Below are 17,109 nucleotides of genomic sequence, written 5' to 3' on the forward strand. Positions count from 1 at the left end.
GCGAGAGGTGGGAGCTGCAGGCAGACACCAGACAGAGGAACAAGTAAAGTGGGAAGGAGAAGTAAAGCAGAGACTGGACCCTCATCTCACCTGGCTGAGGAGGTGGGTATCCAGGGGAGAGGAAGACGAGAGAGAGGACGTCTGGGTGCAAACTCAAAGGGCTGCTCAGCTGTGGGGTTTAGGGGCCAGCGGAGAAAATGAGCAGGAAGGACGTGATCATATGAACCTCAGAAAGGAGGACAGGATGGGAATGGTGGGGAGAGGGCACACAGCAGGGTGGGAGAGAAGACAGGGAGCCCCAGTCATCGAGAGGAGCAGCGTCAGAAGGAGCAGGGCCTCCCTCAGTGCTTGAAATGAGGCCAGGTCTTAATGATGTTGTACAAAGCCTTCCCGGGAGACAGGGTGTTAACCACATCACTGTGCCCAACCAGGAGGTAGTTGGGAATCAGGTAGCCCTTTTCTACAGCACACTGGATCAGGTTCTGGGCAGCCTCCAGTGCTGCGTCATTCGGTGGCTTTTCTGTGGAACAGATTTACCCATCAAATTGTTAGGATCTCGAGGTTCTTTGCTTCGGGCAAAAACAGTGCCTAGGTTCTTGTCTTCTCCTCCTGCCCCCCTCCCACCACCACCATAGCTAGCAAATTTACATCAATTTTGACAACGAGGCACAAAGAAAAAACAGGGTCACTGTGTTCCCTGATTCCTCCCTGCCAAAGTTTCTTCCAGAAAGTTAAAAACTGCTCTTGAAGAGAGCTGCAGGTAATGCGATTATCATTGTATCAGTAAATGTGAGGGCCTCAGCACGCACTCCTAAAGCCAATCCAGCATCACTATATTGCTCACTGTTTTGCCAACAGGCAGTGCTGCTCCCTAGCATAGTTGCCATGGTTATTGTTAAGGACTGAATTGTGTCCCCCAAAATTTGGGATACTTGGCTAGGCCACGATTCCCAGTATTGTGTGGTTGTCCTCCATTTGTGATTTGATGCAATTATACTGTATTGTAAATCCTAACCTTTATAATGTTAATGAGGCAGGATGAAAGACAGTTATGTTAATGAGGCAGGGCACAATATACAGAATTAGGTTGTACCTTGAGTCAATCTCTTTTGAGGTGTAGAAGAGAGAAGTGAACGGAGAGGAAGAGGACTTCATCACCATCAAGTAAGAAGAGCCAGGAGCAGAGAATGTTCTTTGAATCCTGGGTCCCTACACCAAGAAGCTCGTATACCAGGGGAAGATTGATGACAAAGACTTTCCCCCAGAGACAATAGAGACAGAAAACCTTCCCCTGGAGCTGGTGCCCTGAATGTGGATTTCTAGCCTCCTAAACTGTGAAAGGATAAATTTCTGTTTGTTAAAGCCATCCACTTGTGGTATTTCTGTTATAGCAGCACAAGATAACTAAGTCAGTTGCCAGAAGGCTGCATTTTCAGACACGGCCAAAAAGCACCAAGGCTTGCAAAGATTTTTGTGTTTCTCTCTTGCTCCGTGCTAGCCTTTGGTGTGAACAGAAAGAAAGATGATGCTGGGTATGATGGTGGGTAGATATGGGATGAATGTTCTGTCTGGGAGGGACTCCTAGAGACACTTATCATGTATTGAGAGTTCAGTTTAAAACTAAAATGTTCCACAGACACGTCTTAGAATGTTCCCCCAGACACTGGCAGGTCCCGCAATGCTGCCTTTTCCTTCATGGTTCCCACACATTCCACATGATACTTCCTCACCCAGAACCCCTCTGCCCCATGCTCGTGTCTTACCTACAAAGTTGCCAATGAAGGCAATTCCTACGGCAATATCGTTGTACCCATAGGTGTGAGCACCCTGGGTATGCCAGCCAACCCCTTCATATACGACACCATCCTGGCCCACCAGGAACCTAGAATTGGACAAAGGAAAATGGAGTTCAGGATAGGAGAAAGTCACTCTGAGAAGCAAAGTTTGTTCCATTCATTACCTCAATTATTCATTCTTTCATCCATTCATCAGATATTGATTTAACATCTCTTAGTAGGACTCGGCAGTGGGCTGTGGGTGGGCTATGTGCCAATGTGGCGCAGAGGCTAATACCTACAGCTGCTAACCAAATGATAGTTCAAATCTACCAACTGTTCCTTGGGAACACTATGAGGCAGTTGTACTCTGTCCCATAGGGTCACTATGAGCCTGAATCGACTTGATGGCAATGGGTTTGGGTTCTTGTTTATGTGCCAGTATGTACAGAGTCAAAAAAATAAAAATAAACCCACAACTCCTGAACCCAAGAAGTGAAGATGGGTGGGCAATAATAACAGCAATTTTGGTTCACTACAACATGGTCTTTGTCCACTCTACTCCACTGAATCAGACTCCTTCAAGGTGACCAGTGACCTCCCTGACACTAAGTACAATGGACACTACTTCTGAGTTACACTAAACTGGTTGATCACTCTGTTCTTTTTTTTTTTCTTTCTTTTCTTTTAATTGTGCTTTAGATGAAGGTTTACAGAGGAAATTAGTCTCTTATTAAACAATTAATACACATATTGCTTTGTGACATTGTTTGCCAACCCCATGATGTGTCAACAGTCTCCCTTTCTCAACCTTGGGTTCCCCGTTATCAGCTTTCCTGTCCCCTCCTGCCTTGGTGTGCCCATTTAGTCTTCTTTTATGAGACTGTCTAATCTTTGGCCAAAGGGCGAACCCCAGGAGTGACTTCAGTACTGAGTTAAAAGGATATCCAAGGGCCATACTCTCAGGATTACCACTCTTTTCTTGAAATGTTTTCATCCCTTGGCTTCCACAAGCCCAAGCTCTCCCGATTTTCCCCTTCTCTGGCTGCTTCTCCTCAGTATTCTCTTCTACCCCACCTTCTTGGCCTTTCTTCAAATGTGGTGTTCCTCAGGACTCTTGTCTAGGCCCTTTTCTCTTCATACTAGGTACATTCTCCCTGGAAAATCCATCCACTCCTATAGCTTCATTTACTATCTATAAAAGTCAACATCTTCAAACTGAACCTATCTTTTTCCCCAACTTCCCAGCCATAAAATTGAGCATTGCCTTGAATGCCTCCCTCAACCTCACCCAGCCCCATCCAGTCATTAGTCATGGTTTGTCAATTGTACCTCCTGCATACCTTTTAAATTCCTCCACTTCTCTCTGTGCCAAATGCCTAAGTCACCAACACCTGTTGTCTGAATTACTGCAATAACTGCCCACAGCTTTGCCTCCTTTCAATCCATTCTTGAAATCATAGTGTAGTAGATAAAAGAACGACCCTGCCCCCCAAAAAAGACATTCAAGTCTTAATCCCTGGAACCTATGACTATGGTAGGTTACACAGTAAAAGCAAACTCAAAACCTAAACTCATTGCCATCTAGTCAATTCCAACTCATAGCAACCCCATAGGACAGAGTAGAATGGAAGCAGACTGCCACATCTTTCTCCTGAGGAGCAGCTGGTGGGTTCAAACTGCAATCTTTCGATCAGCAGCTAAACACTTAACCACTGTGCCACCAGGGCTCATGGCAAGGGGAAATAAAAGTTGCAGATGGAATTAAAGTTGTTAATCAACCAGTTTTAAGACAAGGAGATTATTTTGGATTATCCATGTGGGTCCAATGTAATCACAAGTGTCCTTATCAGTGGAAGAGGGAGTCAGAATAGAAAAAACCAAAGAGATGGCAGCATGAGAAGGGCTAGACCCACTGCCGCTTCTTCAAAGATGAGGAATGGGCCCATAAGCCAAGGAAGCTGGAAAAGGCAAGGAAACAGATTCTCCCCTAGAGTATCCAGAAGGAATGCAGTTCTGCTGACTTTAGCTCCCCCCAAAAATCAAACCTGTTGCTGTCTAGTTGATTCCAACTCTTGGCAACCCCATATGTTACAGAGCAGAACTATGCCATAGGGTTTTCTTGGCTGTAATTTTTATAGAAGCAGAGTACCAGGCCCTTTTTCTGCTGCACTGCTGGGTGGGTCTGAGCTGCCAGCCTTTCAATTACCAGCCAAACACAAACCATTTCCTCCACCTACAGACCTGACTTCAGCCCAGTGAGACCCATTTTGGACTCCTGACCTCCAGAACAGTAATATAATGAATTTATGTTGTTCTATTTGCTACACTAGTAACAGGCAACTAATACAAGCAGCCAAAGTGTTCTTTTAAAGTACAGATTCTGTCACCTTGAATGGTTTCCCAATTAGCCTCCACATGCCCTTCAAATAGAGTCAAGCTATCAGGATCAATTATAAGACCGTTCTTGATGTGACTCCTGTCTGCCTCTCAAGCCTTACCTCTTAGCACGTCTCTCTTTGAAATCTATTTTTAGGTATGAGTTAAACTTTTTTTAGTTCCTCAAAGATATGTGACATATCTGGACCCCAGGCTTTGCATATACTGTTCCCTTGACCTAGAATGCTCTTCCCCTTTTTTTTGCCTAACACCTATTCATTCTTTATGCCCCAACCTAGATAACCCTCTCTGCAGTAGCCCTTTCCTGACACCAATCACTTTCCCCCAAAGCCTTAGTTAGAGGCTCATGCTATTTGTATGCTGTACTTTGTCAGTCACAATGCCTAACACTCTGAACTGTAATTACTGTTTAATTATCCTTCTCTCTCAACTCCACAAGGCAAGAACCATATCTTCCCCCAGGCACATAGTACATACTCAATATGTATACTGGTTCAATGTTCAATGCACCAAATCTATTCTTGAGATGGTCTCTAAATTCAGGTGGGATATATTCAAGATTGTACATCTTAAAAATAGATTTGACACATTGAACACTAATGACCAAAACCAGACAAGTTGTAGAATGACATCAAAGACATCATACATGAAGAAAGCAAAAAGTTATTAAAAAACACAGGAAAGAAAGGACCAAAATGGATGTCAGAAGGGACTCTGAAACTTGCTCTTGAATGTTGAGTAGCTAAAACAAATGGAAGGAATGATGCAGTAAAAGAGCTGAATTGAAGATTTCAAAGGGCAGCTTGAGAAGACAAAGTAAAGTATTATAATGATGTGTGCAAAGACCTGGAGATAGGAAACCAAAAGGGAAGAAAACATTCAGCATTTCTCAAGCTGAAAGAACTGAAGAAAAAATTCAATGCAACAGTGAAGGATTCTATGGGCAAAATACGACCAATGCAGGAAGCATCAAAAGAAGATGGAAGGAACACACAAAGTCATTGTACCAAAAAGAATTGGTCAAAGTTCAACCATTTCAGGAGGTAGCATAAGATCAAGAACCAGTGGTACTGAAAGAAGTTGAAGCTGCACTGAAGACATAGGAGAAAAACAGGGCTCCAGGAACTGATAGAATACCAACTGAGATGTTTCAACAAATGGATGCAGTGCTGAAGTGCTCACTCATCTATGCCAAGAATCTTGGAAGACAGCTACCTGGCCAACCAACTGGAAGAGATCCATATTTATGCCTATTCCAAAGTCAGGTGATCCATCTGAATGGAAATTATCCAACAACATCATTACTATCACATGCAAGTAAAATTTTACTGAAGATCACTCAAAAGTGGTTGTAGCAGTATATAGACAGAGAATGGCCAGAAATTCAAGCCAGATTCAGAAGAGGATGTGGAACAAAGGATATCATTGCTGATGTGTCTCAGGCTGGATTTTCTAGAGAAGCAAAACCAGAGATATTTACATCAAAGAAATGGCTCATGTAGTTATTGAGGCTGGAATGTCCCAAGGATTCACATAGCCACAGGGGTTTGGGAACTGAATATCGGCAGGTCAGAGAGCAGGGTTCTTGCTTACAGATTGCAAAGATTGAAATGCCAAAATCAGCAGGCAAGACCACAGGTAAGCTGCCAGCTCAAGTCCAGAGAACCGGAGGTAGAAGAACAGGAGCCAATTAGCTGCAGGATTCAGAGCTGGCAAAAGCCCACAAGCCTTGATAGAATGTTCACTTATATTCAATGCAGGCCATACGCCCAAGGAAACTCCCTTTCAACTGACTGGCTACTTACAGCAGATCCCATCGTGGATTTCTCATCATGGAAATAATCATGACATCATACCATTGCCATACCACTGAGAATCATGGCTCAACCAAGTTGACACACAACCTTAACCATCACATCATGTCAGTGGATCCTGGCTGAAAGCAGAGAATACCAGAAAGATGTTTACCTGTGTTTTATTGACTATGCAAAGGCATTCAACTATGTGGATCATAACAAGTTATGGCTAACATTAAGAAGAATGGAAATTCCAGGACACTTAATTGTGCTCAACAGAGATTGTACGTGGATCAAGAGGCAGTCATTTGAACAGAACAAAGGGATACTGTGTGGTTCAAAGTCAGGGAAGTTGTGTGTCAGGGGTGTATCCTTTCACCATACTTATTCAATATGTATGTTGACCAAATAATTTGAGAAGCTGGACTATATGAAGAAGAATGGGACATCAGGACCGGAGGAAGGCTCATTAACAACCTGTGTTATGCATATGACACAACCTTGCTTGCTGGAAGTGAAGAGGACTTGAAGCACTTACTGATGAAGATCAAAGACTACAGCCTTCAGTATGGATTACGCCTCAACATGAAGAAAACAAAAGTCCAGAGGTGGAGCCAACATGGCTATAGACAAAAGTACTATGCCCTCCCTCTGCAGCAAAGACCTAAAAAACTAAGTAAACCAGATACAAACATTAATCCTGAAACTCCAAGTACCAAATGAAGGAATAAAGAACTTGATCAAGCACTGCATGGAATAAGAAACTGACAATGAACGGAGGATGAGGATTGCTACAATGTGGAGTCCCCATACCAGCTAACATGGCCAGATTTGCCATCTTGGGCTACAGCCACCAAAGAACTCAGACAGAAAGTATGGGAAGGCAACTTCAGGGAGCTTCCAACAGGAGATAGAGCACCCAGTAACCAGAGATACACGCTTTCCCACTCCACACCCTTCTTCCATTTATGGCCACGGTTTCTCGGCCAAAGAAACACTAGTTCACTGCCGCTGAGGTCTGTCCTGCCCCCACTGGCCAGCCCCTTCTGTGTCATTTTTTGTTTGTTTGTTTGGTGGTTTTTTTTTTTTTTTTAATGTCTTTTTAGCTTTTTTGTTGTTGCTGCTGCTTCTCTCCCTAGCCCTTCCTTCCTTTCCTTTCTCCCACCCAGCTAGCTCCGTGTGCCACCCCTTTCATTCTTGAAAGGCTGTGATTTTTTGGTTTGTTTGCTTTGTTCTTTTTGTGTGGGGGGAGGGGTGTTGTGTGTGTGTATGTGTGTCCATATATTTTTGTTTTTGGCTTTTTTGTTGCTTTTCTCTCTCTTTCCCTTCCATACTTTCCTTTCTCCTGCTCAGCTAGCCATGTGTGCCATCTCCTCCCCTTCTTGACTGGCTGTGATTTTTTTGGTTTGTTTGTTTTCTTCTTTTTTTGCTTTTTCCTTTCTCTCTCTCTCTCCTTTCCTTGCTTTCCTTTCTCCCACCCACCTAGCCTTGTGCACTGCCTCTGCTCCTTCTGGAGGGGCCAGGCTGCACAGGTCAGTTGGAGAGTCACTGCACACAGCTTCCCTGGGTCTGTGCCACCATCACCAACTGGCTCCCTCAATACCACTTTATTTTTTGTTTCTTTGTTTGGGTCTTTTTTTCCTGTTTTGTTTGTTTGTTTTGCAATTGTTTCTTCCCTCTCTCTACCTTCCTTCTTTTCCTTTCTCCTAACCAACTGGCCCTGTGCACTGCCCCCAACTTCTTGGTGTGCTGTGCTGTACCGCTCAGCTGGAGAGTCTGTGGAACACTGCCTCCCCAGGTCTGCACTGTCTGCACAGGCCAGCTCCCTCAGCACCATATTTTATATTTATCTTTCCCCCTTTCCTTTTCCTTCTCCCTCCCACCTAGGCCCTGTACTGCATCTTCCTCTTCCTGATGGGCCATCCAGTGCCACTGGGTGGGAGAGACATCAGTCTGCTCCCAGCCCAATTCCACCCCAGCCCCCACAGATGACACCTCCATCATTTTTTTGTTGTTGTTGTTTTTATTTTCTTCATTATTTTATTTGTTTGATTGTTGATTTCTTCTCTCTCATTCTGCTCTTTCTTTTCCTTTCTCTTGCCCACCTAGCCCTGTGCACCACAACCACTTTGGAAAATGATATGGTGCTTCTTTAAAAAGCTGGCAATAGAAATGCCACATGATCCAGCAATCCCACTCCTAGGAATATAACCTAGAGAAATAAGAGCTGTCACATGAACAGATACATGCACACCCATGTTCACGGCAGCATTGTTCACAATAGCAAAAAATAGAAACAACCTAGGTGCCTACCAACAGATGAATGGATAAACTATGGCACATACACACAATGGGATACTACACTATGATAAAGTATAAAGAACGATGATGAATCTGCAAAGCATCTCACAACATGGATGAATCTGGAGGTCATCATGCTGAGTGAAATAAGTCAATCACAAAACCAAAACCAAACCAAACCCACTGCCGTCGAGTCAATTCTGACTCTTAGTGACCCTATAGGACAGATTAGAACTGCCCATTGAGTTTCCAAGGAATACCTGGTATATTCAAACTGCTGACCTTTCAGTAATAGCAGCCATAGCTCTTAACCACTATGCCACCAGGGTTTCCCAATCACAAAAGGACAAATATTTTACAAGACCACTGCTATAAAAACACATGAAAAGGTTTACACACAAAAAGAAACTATCTTTGATGGTTACGAGGGAGGGAAAGGGTGGGGTAGAAAAACACTAAATAGGCAATAGATAAGTGGTAACTTCAGTGAAGCGTAAGACAGTACACAATACTGGGGAAGCCAGCACAACTTGCACAAGGCAAGGTCAGTGAAGCTCCATAGGCACATCCAAACTTCCTGAGGAACCGAATTGCTGGGCTGAGAGCTGTGGGGACCATTGTCTTGGGGAACACCTAGCTCAATTGGCAGAACATAGTTTATAAAGAAAATGTTCTAGACCCTAATCTGGCAAGTAGTGTCTGGGGTCTTAAAAGCTTATGAGCAGCCATCTAAAATACTCCACTGGCCTCATCCATACTCCACTGGCAAGGGAGAATGAAGAAAATCAAAGACACAAGGGAAAGGTTAGTCCAAAGGACTAATGGACCACATCTACCACAGCCTTCACCAGACTGAGTCCAGCACAACTAGATGGTGCCTGGCTACCAACACTGACTGCACTGACAGGAATCACAACACAGGGTCCTGAACAGAGCTGGAGAAAAATGTAGAACAAAATTCTAACTCACACACACATACAAAAAGACCAGAATTACTGGTCAGACAGAGACAGGAGAAACTCCGAATGTATGGCCCCTGGACACACTTATAGCTCAGTAATGAAGTCACTCCTGAGGTTCACCCTTCAGCCAAAGATTAGACAGGCCCATAAAACAAAATGAGACTAAAAGGGCACACCAGCCCAGGGCAAGAATGAGGAGGCAGGAGGGGACAGGAGCACTGGTAATGGGGAGCCCAAGGTCAAGAAGGGGAGATTGTTGGGGTGGAGCAAAGATGGCGGAGCAGTCAGATGCTTCCGGTGTACCCTCTTACAAAAAAGACCCAAAAAAACAAGTGAAACGATTACATTTATGACAAGCTAGAAGCCCTGAACATCAAAAGCAAAGTTAGAAAATGGACTAAGTGGCAGGGGGAGGGAGAAACAGTTGAGAAAAGGAGAAGAGTTGTCAGACCTGAGTCACCAGACTCCCTCAGGCACCATTCCTGGTAGCAGCTGTGGTGGGCTGGTAGAAGCATTTGGCAAACAGTTTTCTCAGGGAGAAACAGCCAGCTGCACAGCCTACTCACACCTCCAGAACCAGAGAAGAACAGCCCTCTCGCAAAAGCTAAGTACTTGCATATATTTTACCACACCTCCAGCCCTGAAGCTGGCTTCGGTGGTTGTCAATTTCCTTGGGCCTGAGATAGGTTCTGTTGCATGTCCTGAGCCATTCTCCTGGCCTCGGAGGAGAAAAAAATCACGACTGGGGAAAAGATAATCTTCCAGCTCCACAAACCTGGGGAACTCAGGACAGAAGCAGCTCCTGTCCAGGCATAAATGGTCCATGGACTTAGAATAACTTTCCCCCCTACTTGGACCTGTGTAGGCCTATTTTAGGAGAACAGGTCCTTGTTGGCAGACTGGAACAGGCCCTTGTTGGCAGACTGGAACTGTTTCAGCTGTGCAGTGGAGAGGTGGGTGTTTGATGCTTGACAACACTTTGCCTACTAAACATGGTCCTCACCTACCCACCCAGGGGCCTAAGGACTGGTGGCTCCACTTAGGTCACCCAGCCACCTGCTACAGGGGTCCAAGAATAATTGGTACCTCCCAGTCCTTACAACCAAAAGCACTGGGTGCCCAAGATCTGTCTGCAGAACCCACCAACCTGTATGCTCTAGGGAACACAGACATGCTTTCTCATAGACACTCTGGGGAAGGTTGTCCGCATGACCCCCTGCTGCAACCAGATGCTGATACCTATACCAATGACCCCTGCCCCTCTAAGACTGTAGGACAGAGCTTGTACCATACACTTGATGACCAACAACCTGGACACCTCAGCTGAATCTGTACAAGAAAAATGAATGTACTCCTAGGCTCATATGCTTGGTAACAACTCTAGCCATCCGGCGACAAGACTTTAGAGCTTCAAAGGTGAAAAAAATCAAGATAGCTCACCCAAGAAACCTACCTGGACATAACAAAACAAAACAAAGCAAGAAGCTAGGATATAGAAAGCAAACATAAAAAAAACTAATATGATAACTTATAGACAGTACAGAGACAACAGTAAATATCAAATCCCTTAAAGAAGAAGACCATGACAACTTCAACAAGCTCTCAAAACAAAGAATCAAGGGATCTTCTGGATGAAGGTACTTTCCTGGAATTACCAGATGCAGAACACAAAAAACTAATATACAGAACTCTTCAAAACATAAAAATAAGATCAGGAAATATGCAGAACAAGCCAAAGAACACACAGATAAAGCAGTTGAAGAAATTAAAAAGGTTATTCAAGAACACAATTAAAAATTTAATAAGCTGCAAGAATCCATAGACAGCAATCAGAAAGTCAGAAGATTAACAATAAAATTACAGAATTAGACAACTCAGTAGAAAGAGGAGCAGAATTGAGCAAGGGGAAGGCAGAATGGGTGAGATTGAAGATAAAGCACTTGGCAACAATATACTTGAATAAAAATCAGATGAAAGAATTTTAAAAAAATGAAGAAACCCTAAGAATCATGTACGACTCTATCAAGAGAAATAACCTACGAGTGATTGGAGTACCAGAACAGGGAAGGATAACAGAAAATATATAGAGAATTGTTGAAGATTTGTTGGCAGAAAACTTCCCTGATATCATGAAAGATGAGAAGATATCTATCTAAGATGCTCATCAAACTCCACATAAGGTAGATGTTAAAAGACAGTCACCAAGACATATTATAATCAAACTTGCCAAAACCAAAGATAGAGAATTTTAAGAGCAGCTAGAGATAAACAAAAAGTAACCTAAAAGGAGGGTCAGTAAGAATAAGCTCAGGGTACTCAGCAGAAATCATATAGGCAAGAAGGCAGTAGAATGACACATATAAAGTATTGAAGGAAAAAAATTGCCAACCAAGAATCATATATCCAGCAAAACTGTCTCTCAAATATGAAGGTGAAATTAGGACATTTCCAGATGAACAGAAGTTTAGGGAATTCATAAAAATCAAATCAAAACTTCAAGAAATACTAACCGGAGTTCTCTGGTAAGAAAATCAATAATATCAGATAGTAACCCAAGACTAGAACACTGTACAGGGCAATCACATGTCAACCCAGATAGGGAAATCACAAAAATAAATCAAGATTAAAAAAAAAAAAGGTCAAAACAGGGAAACAGCAATATCATTATGTAAAAGAAGATAACATTAAAACGATAAAGAGGGACTAAGAAATGTAGTCATAGATCTTTCGTATGGAGAAGAAGACAAGGTGATATAAAGAAATAAAAGTTAGGTTTAAACTTAGAAAAATAGGAGTAAATATTAAGATACCAATCCTACTGATCAAAATAAAATACAGGGAAAAAATAGAGACTCAGCAGAAACAAAATCAAATACAATGAATAAGAGGAAAAGACAATATGTAAAGATAAACTACTAGCACAAAAAATTAAGTGGGAAAAAGAAACTGTCAGCAACACACAAAAAAAGACATCAAAATAACAACACTAAACTCATACCTATCCATAATCACACTGAATGTAAATAGACTAAATGCACCACTAAAGATACAGAGACTGGCAGAATGGATAAAAAAACATGATCTCTCTTTATGCTGCCTATAAGAGACACATTTTAGACTTAGAGACACAAACAAACAAAAACCCAAAGGATGGAAAAAATATATCAAGCAAACAACAATCAAAAAAGAGTAGGAGTGGCACTTTTAATTTCTGACAAAATAGACTTTAAAGTTAAATCCATCAGAAAGGATAAGGAAGGACACTCCAGCCCAACCCAGTGCCGTTGAGTCGATTCCGACTCATAGCGACCCTATAGGCCAGAGTAGAACTGCCCCATAGAGCTTCCAAGGAGCGGAAGGACACTATATAATGATTAAAGGGATAATACGCCAAGAAGATATAGCCATATTAAATATTTATGCACCCAATAACAGGGCTGCAAGATACATAAAACAAACTCTATCAGCATTGAAAAGTGAGATAGTCAGCTCTACGATAATAGTAGGAGACTTCAACACACCACTTTTGGTGAAGGACAGGACATCCAGAAAGAAGCTCAAAAAAGACATGGGAGATCTAAATGCCACAATCAACCAACTTGACCTCATAGATATATACAGAACACTCAACCCAACAGCAGCCGAGTATACTTTCTTTTCTAGTGCAAATGGAACATTCTCTAGAATAGACCACATATTAGGTCATAAAGCAAGCCTTAGCAGAATCCAAAACATCGAAATATTACAAAAAATCTTCTCTGACCATAAGGCCATAAAAGTAGAAGTCAGTCACAGAAAAAAACAGGGAAAAGTATTCAGGCGCCTGAAAACTGGAAAATACCCTGTGCAAAAACAACTGGATTAAAGAAGACATCAAGGAAGGAATGAAGAAATTCATAGAATCCGATGAGAATAAAAACACTTCCTAAAAGAAGCTTTGGGATGCAGTGAAAGCAGTGCTCCGAGGTCAATTTATATCAATAAATGCACACGTACAAAGAGAAGAAAGGGCCAAAATCAAACAACTATCCCTACAACTTGAACAAACAGAAAGAGAGCAACAAAAGAACCTCTCAGGCACCAGAAGAAAGCAAATAATAAAAAATAGAGCAGAATTAAATGAGATAGAGAATAGAAAAACAACTGAAAGAGTTAACAGGACTAAAAGCTGGTTCTTTGAAAAAAATAACAAAATTGATAAACCATTGCCCGACCTGACAAAAGAAAAACAGGAGAGGAAGCAAATAACCCGAAGAAGAAATGAGATGGGTGATATTACAACAGACCCAACTGAAAGTAAAAGAATCATATCAGATTACTACAAAAAATTGTGCTCTAATGAGTTTGAAAACCTAGAAGAAATGGAAGAACTTCTAGAAACACACTATCTACCTAAACTAACACAAACAGAGGTAGGACAACTAAATAAACCCATAACAAAAGAAGAGATTGAAAGGGTAATTTAAAAACTCCCAACAACAACAACAAAAAAGCCCTGGCCCAGATAGCTTCACCACAGAGTTCTACCAAGCTTTCAGAGAAGAGTTAACACCACTATTACCAAAGGTATTTCAGAGCATAAAAAAGGATTGAATACTCTCAAACTCATTCTGTGAGGCCACCATACCCAGATACCAGAACCACGTAAAGACACCACAAAAAAAGAAAATTGCAGACCTATATCCCTCATAAATTTAGATGCAAAAATCCTCAACAAAATTCTAGCCAATTGAATTCAACAACACATCAAAAAATAATTCACCATGACCAAGTGGGATTCATACCAGGGATTGCGGGATGGTTCAACATTAGAAAAACAATTAATGTAATCCATCACATAAATAAAAGACAAGAATCACATGATTTTATTGTTTGATGCAGAAAAGTCATTTGACAAATTTCAACACCCATTCACGATAAAAACTCTTAGCAAAATAGGAATTGAAGGAAAATTCCTCAACAAAATAAAGGGCATTTATACAAAGCCAAGAGTCAACGTCATCCTAAATGGAGAGAGCCTGAAAGCGTTCCCCTTAAGATCGGGAACCGGACAAGAATGTCCTTTATCACCACTCTTATTCAACATTGTGCTGGAGTCCTACCCAGGGCAATTAGGCTAGATAAAGAAATAAACGGTATCCAGATTGGCAAGGAAGAAGTAAAAGTATCTCTATTTGCAGATGACATGATCTTCTACACAGAAAACCCTAAAGAATCCTCAAGAAAACTACTGAAACTAATAGAAGAGTTCAGCAGAGTATTGGGATACAAGATAAACATACAAAAATCAGTTGAATTCCTCTACACCAACAAAAAGAGCATTGTAGAGGAAACCACTAAACCAATACCATTTACAGTAGCCCCCAAGAATATAAAATACTTAGGAATAAATCTTACCAGAGGCATAAAAGACTTATACAAAGAAAACTACAAGACACTACTGCAAGAAACCGAAAGAGACCTACATAAGTGGAAAAACATACCTTGCTCATGGATAGGAAGATTTAACATGGTAAAAATGTCCATTCTACCAAAAGCCATCTATAGATACAATGCAATTCTGATCCAAATTCCAGCGACTTTTTTAATGAGATGGAGAAAAAAATCACCAACTTCATATGGAAGGAAAAGAAGCCACAGACAAGTAAAGCATTACTGAAAAAGAAGAACAAAGTGGAAGGCCTCACTCTACCTGATTTTAGAATCTATTATACTGCCACAGTAGTCAAAACAGCCTGGTACTGGTACGACATCGCATACATAGACCAATGGAACACAATTGAGAATCCAGACATAAATCCATCCAAGTATGAAAAAAAAAAGGCCCAAAGTCAGTTAAATGGGGAAAAGACAATCTCCTTAACAAATAGTGCTGACACAACTGGATATCCATGTGTTAAAAAAATGAAACAAGACCCATACCTCACACCATGCACAATAACTAACTCAAAATGGATCAAAGGCCTAAATATAAAATCTAAAACTATAAAGATCATGAAAGAAAAAATAGAGACAACGTTAGGAGCCCTGATACATGGCATAAGCAGTATAAAAAACGTTACTAACAATGCAGAAAAGATACTAGATAACTGGGAGCTCCTAAAAATCAAACATCTATGCTCATCCAAAGACTTCACCAAAAGAGTAAAAAGATTACCTACAGACTGGGAAAAAGGTTTTCACTATGACATTTCTGATCAGCATCGGATCTCTAAAATCTATAAGATACTGCGCAAAAACTCAACTACAAAAAGACAAATAACCCAATTTAAAAATGAGCAAAGGATATGAACAGGCACTTCACTAAAGAGTACATTCAGATAGTTAACAGATACATGAGGAAATGCTCATGATCATTAGCCATTAGGGAAATGCAAATCAAAACCACAATGAGATTCCATCTCACTCCAACAAGGCTGCCATTAATGCAAAAAATACAAAATAATAAACATTGGAGAGTCCTTGGAGAGACTGGAGCACTTATACACTGCTGGTGGGAATGTAAAATGGTACGACCACTTTGGAAATCTATTTGGTGCTTCCTTAATAAGCTAGAAATAGAACTACCATAGGATCCAGCAATCCCACTCCTTGGAATATATCATAGAGAAATAAGAGCCTTTACACAGATATTTGCATACCCATGTTCATTACAGTACTGTTTACAATAACAAAAAGATGGAAGCAACCAAGGTGCCCATCAATGGATGAATGGATAAATAAATTATGGTGTATTCACACAATGGAATACCGTTGTTGTTGTTAGGTGCCGTCAAGTCAGTTCCAACTCATAGCAACCCTATGCACCACAGAACGAAACACTGCCCGGTCCTGCGCCATCCTTACAATCGTTGTTATGCTTGAGCTCATTGTTGCAGCCACTGTGTCAGTCCACCTCGCTGACCCTGTACTCTGACAAGCATGATGTCCTTCTCCAGGAACTCATTCATCCTGACAACATGTCAACAGTATGTAAGATGCAGTCTCACCATCCTTGCCTCTAAGGGGCATTCTGGCCGCGCTTCTTTTAAGACAGATTTGTTCGTTCTTTTGGCAGTCCATGGTATATTCAATATTCTTCGGCAACACCACAATTCAAAGGCATCAACTCTTCTTCGGTCTTCCTTATTCATTGTCCAGCTTTCACATGCATATGATGTGATTGAAAATACCAGGGCTTGGTCAGGCGCACCTTAGTCTTCAGGGTGACATCTTTGCTCTTCAACATTTTGAAGAGGTCCTTTGCAGCAGATTTGCCCAGTGCAATGCATCTTTTGATTTCATGACTGCTGCTTTCATGGCTGTTGATTGTGGATCCAAGTAAAATGAAATCCTTGACAACTTCAATCTTTTCTCTGTCTATCATGGTGTTGCTCATTGGTCCAGTTGTGAGGATTTTTGTTTTCTTTATGTTGAGGTATAATCCATACTGAAGGCTATGGTCTTTGATCTTCATTAGTAAGTGCTTCAAGTCCTCTTCACTTTCAGCAAGCAAGGTTGTGTCATTTGCCTAATGCAGGTTGTTAATGAGTCTTCCTACAATCCTGATGCCCCATTCTTCTTCATATAGTCCAGCTTCTCGGATAATTTGTTCAGCATACAGATTAAATAGTTATGGTGAAAGAATACAACCCTGACCCACACCTTTCCTGACTTTAAACCAATCAGTATCCCCTTCTGTCTAAACAACTGCCTCTTGATCTATGTAAAGGTACCTCATGAGCACAATTAAGTGTTCTGGAATTCCCATTCTTTGCAGTGTTATCCATAGTTTATGATCCACACAGTTGAATGACTTTGCATAGTCAATAAAACACAGGTAAACATCCTTCTGGAATTCTCTGCTTTCAGCCAGGATCCGTCTGACTTCAGCAA

At 41.5% G+C, this 17,109-nt stretch overlaps 1 protein-coding gene across 1 annotated transcript in view; it reads right to left on the reverse strand.

The window, feature by feature from the left end:
- Window positions 1-262: 262 nt before the first annotated feature.
- Window positions 263-17,109, reverse strand: part of PGLYRP3 (peptidoglycan recognition protein 3) — a 34,747-nt gene continuing 17,900 nt past the window's right edge. The window contains exons 6-7 of the mRNA XM_064282611.1: window positions 1,764-1,882; window positions 263-520 (exon numbers count right to left, since the gene is read on the reverse strand). Coding sequence (XP_064138681.1) covers window positions 342-520; window positions 1,764-1,882 — 298 coding nt within the window. The 3' untranslated portion in view covers window positions 263-341. The remainder of the gene's footprint in view (window positions 521-1,763; window positions 1,883-17,109) is intronic.

This window comes from Loxodonta africana, chromosome 3, assembly GCF_030014295.1.
Source record: "Loxodonta africana isolate mLoxAfr1 chromosome 3, mLoxAfr1.hap2, whole genome shotgun sequence".
Lineage (NCBI taxonomy): Eukaryota > Metazoa > Chordata > Mammalia > Proboscidea > Elephantidae > Loxodonta > Loxodonta africana.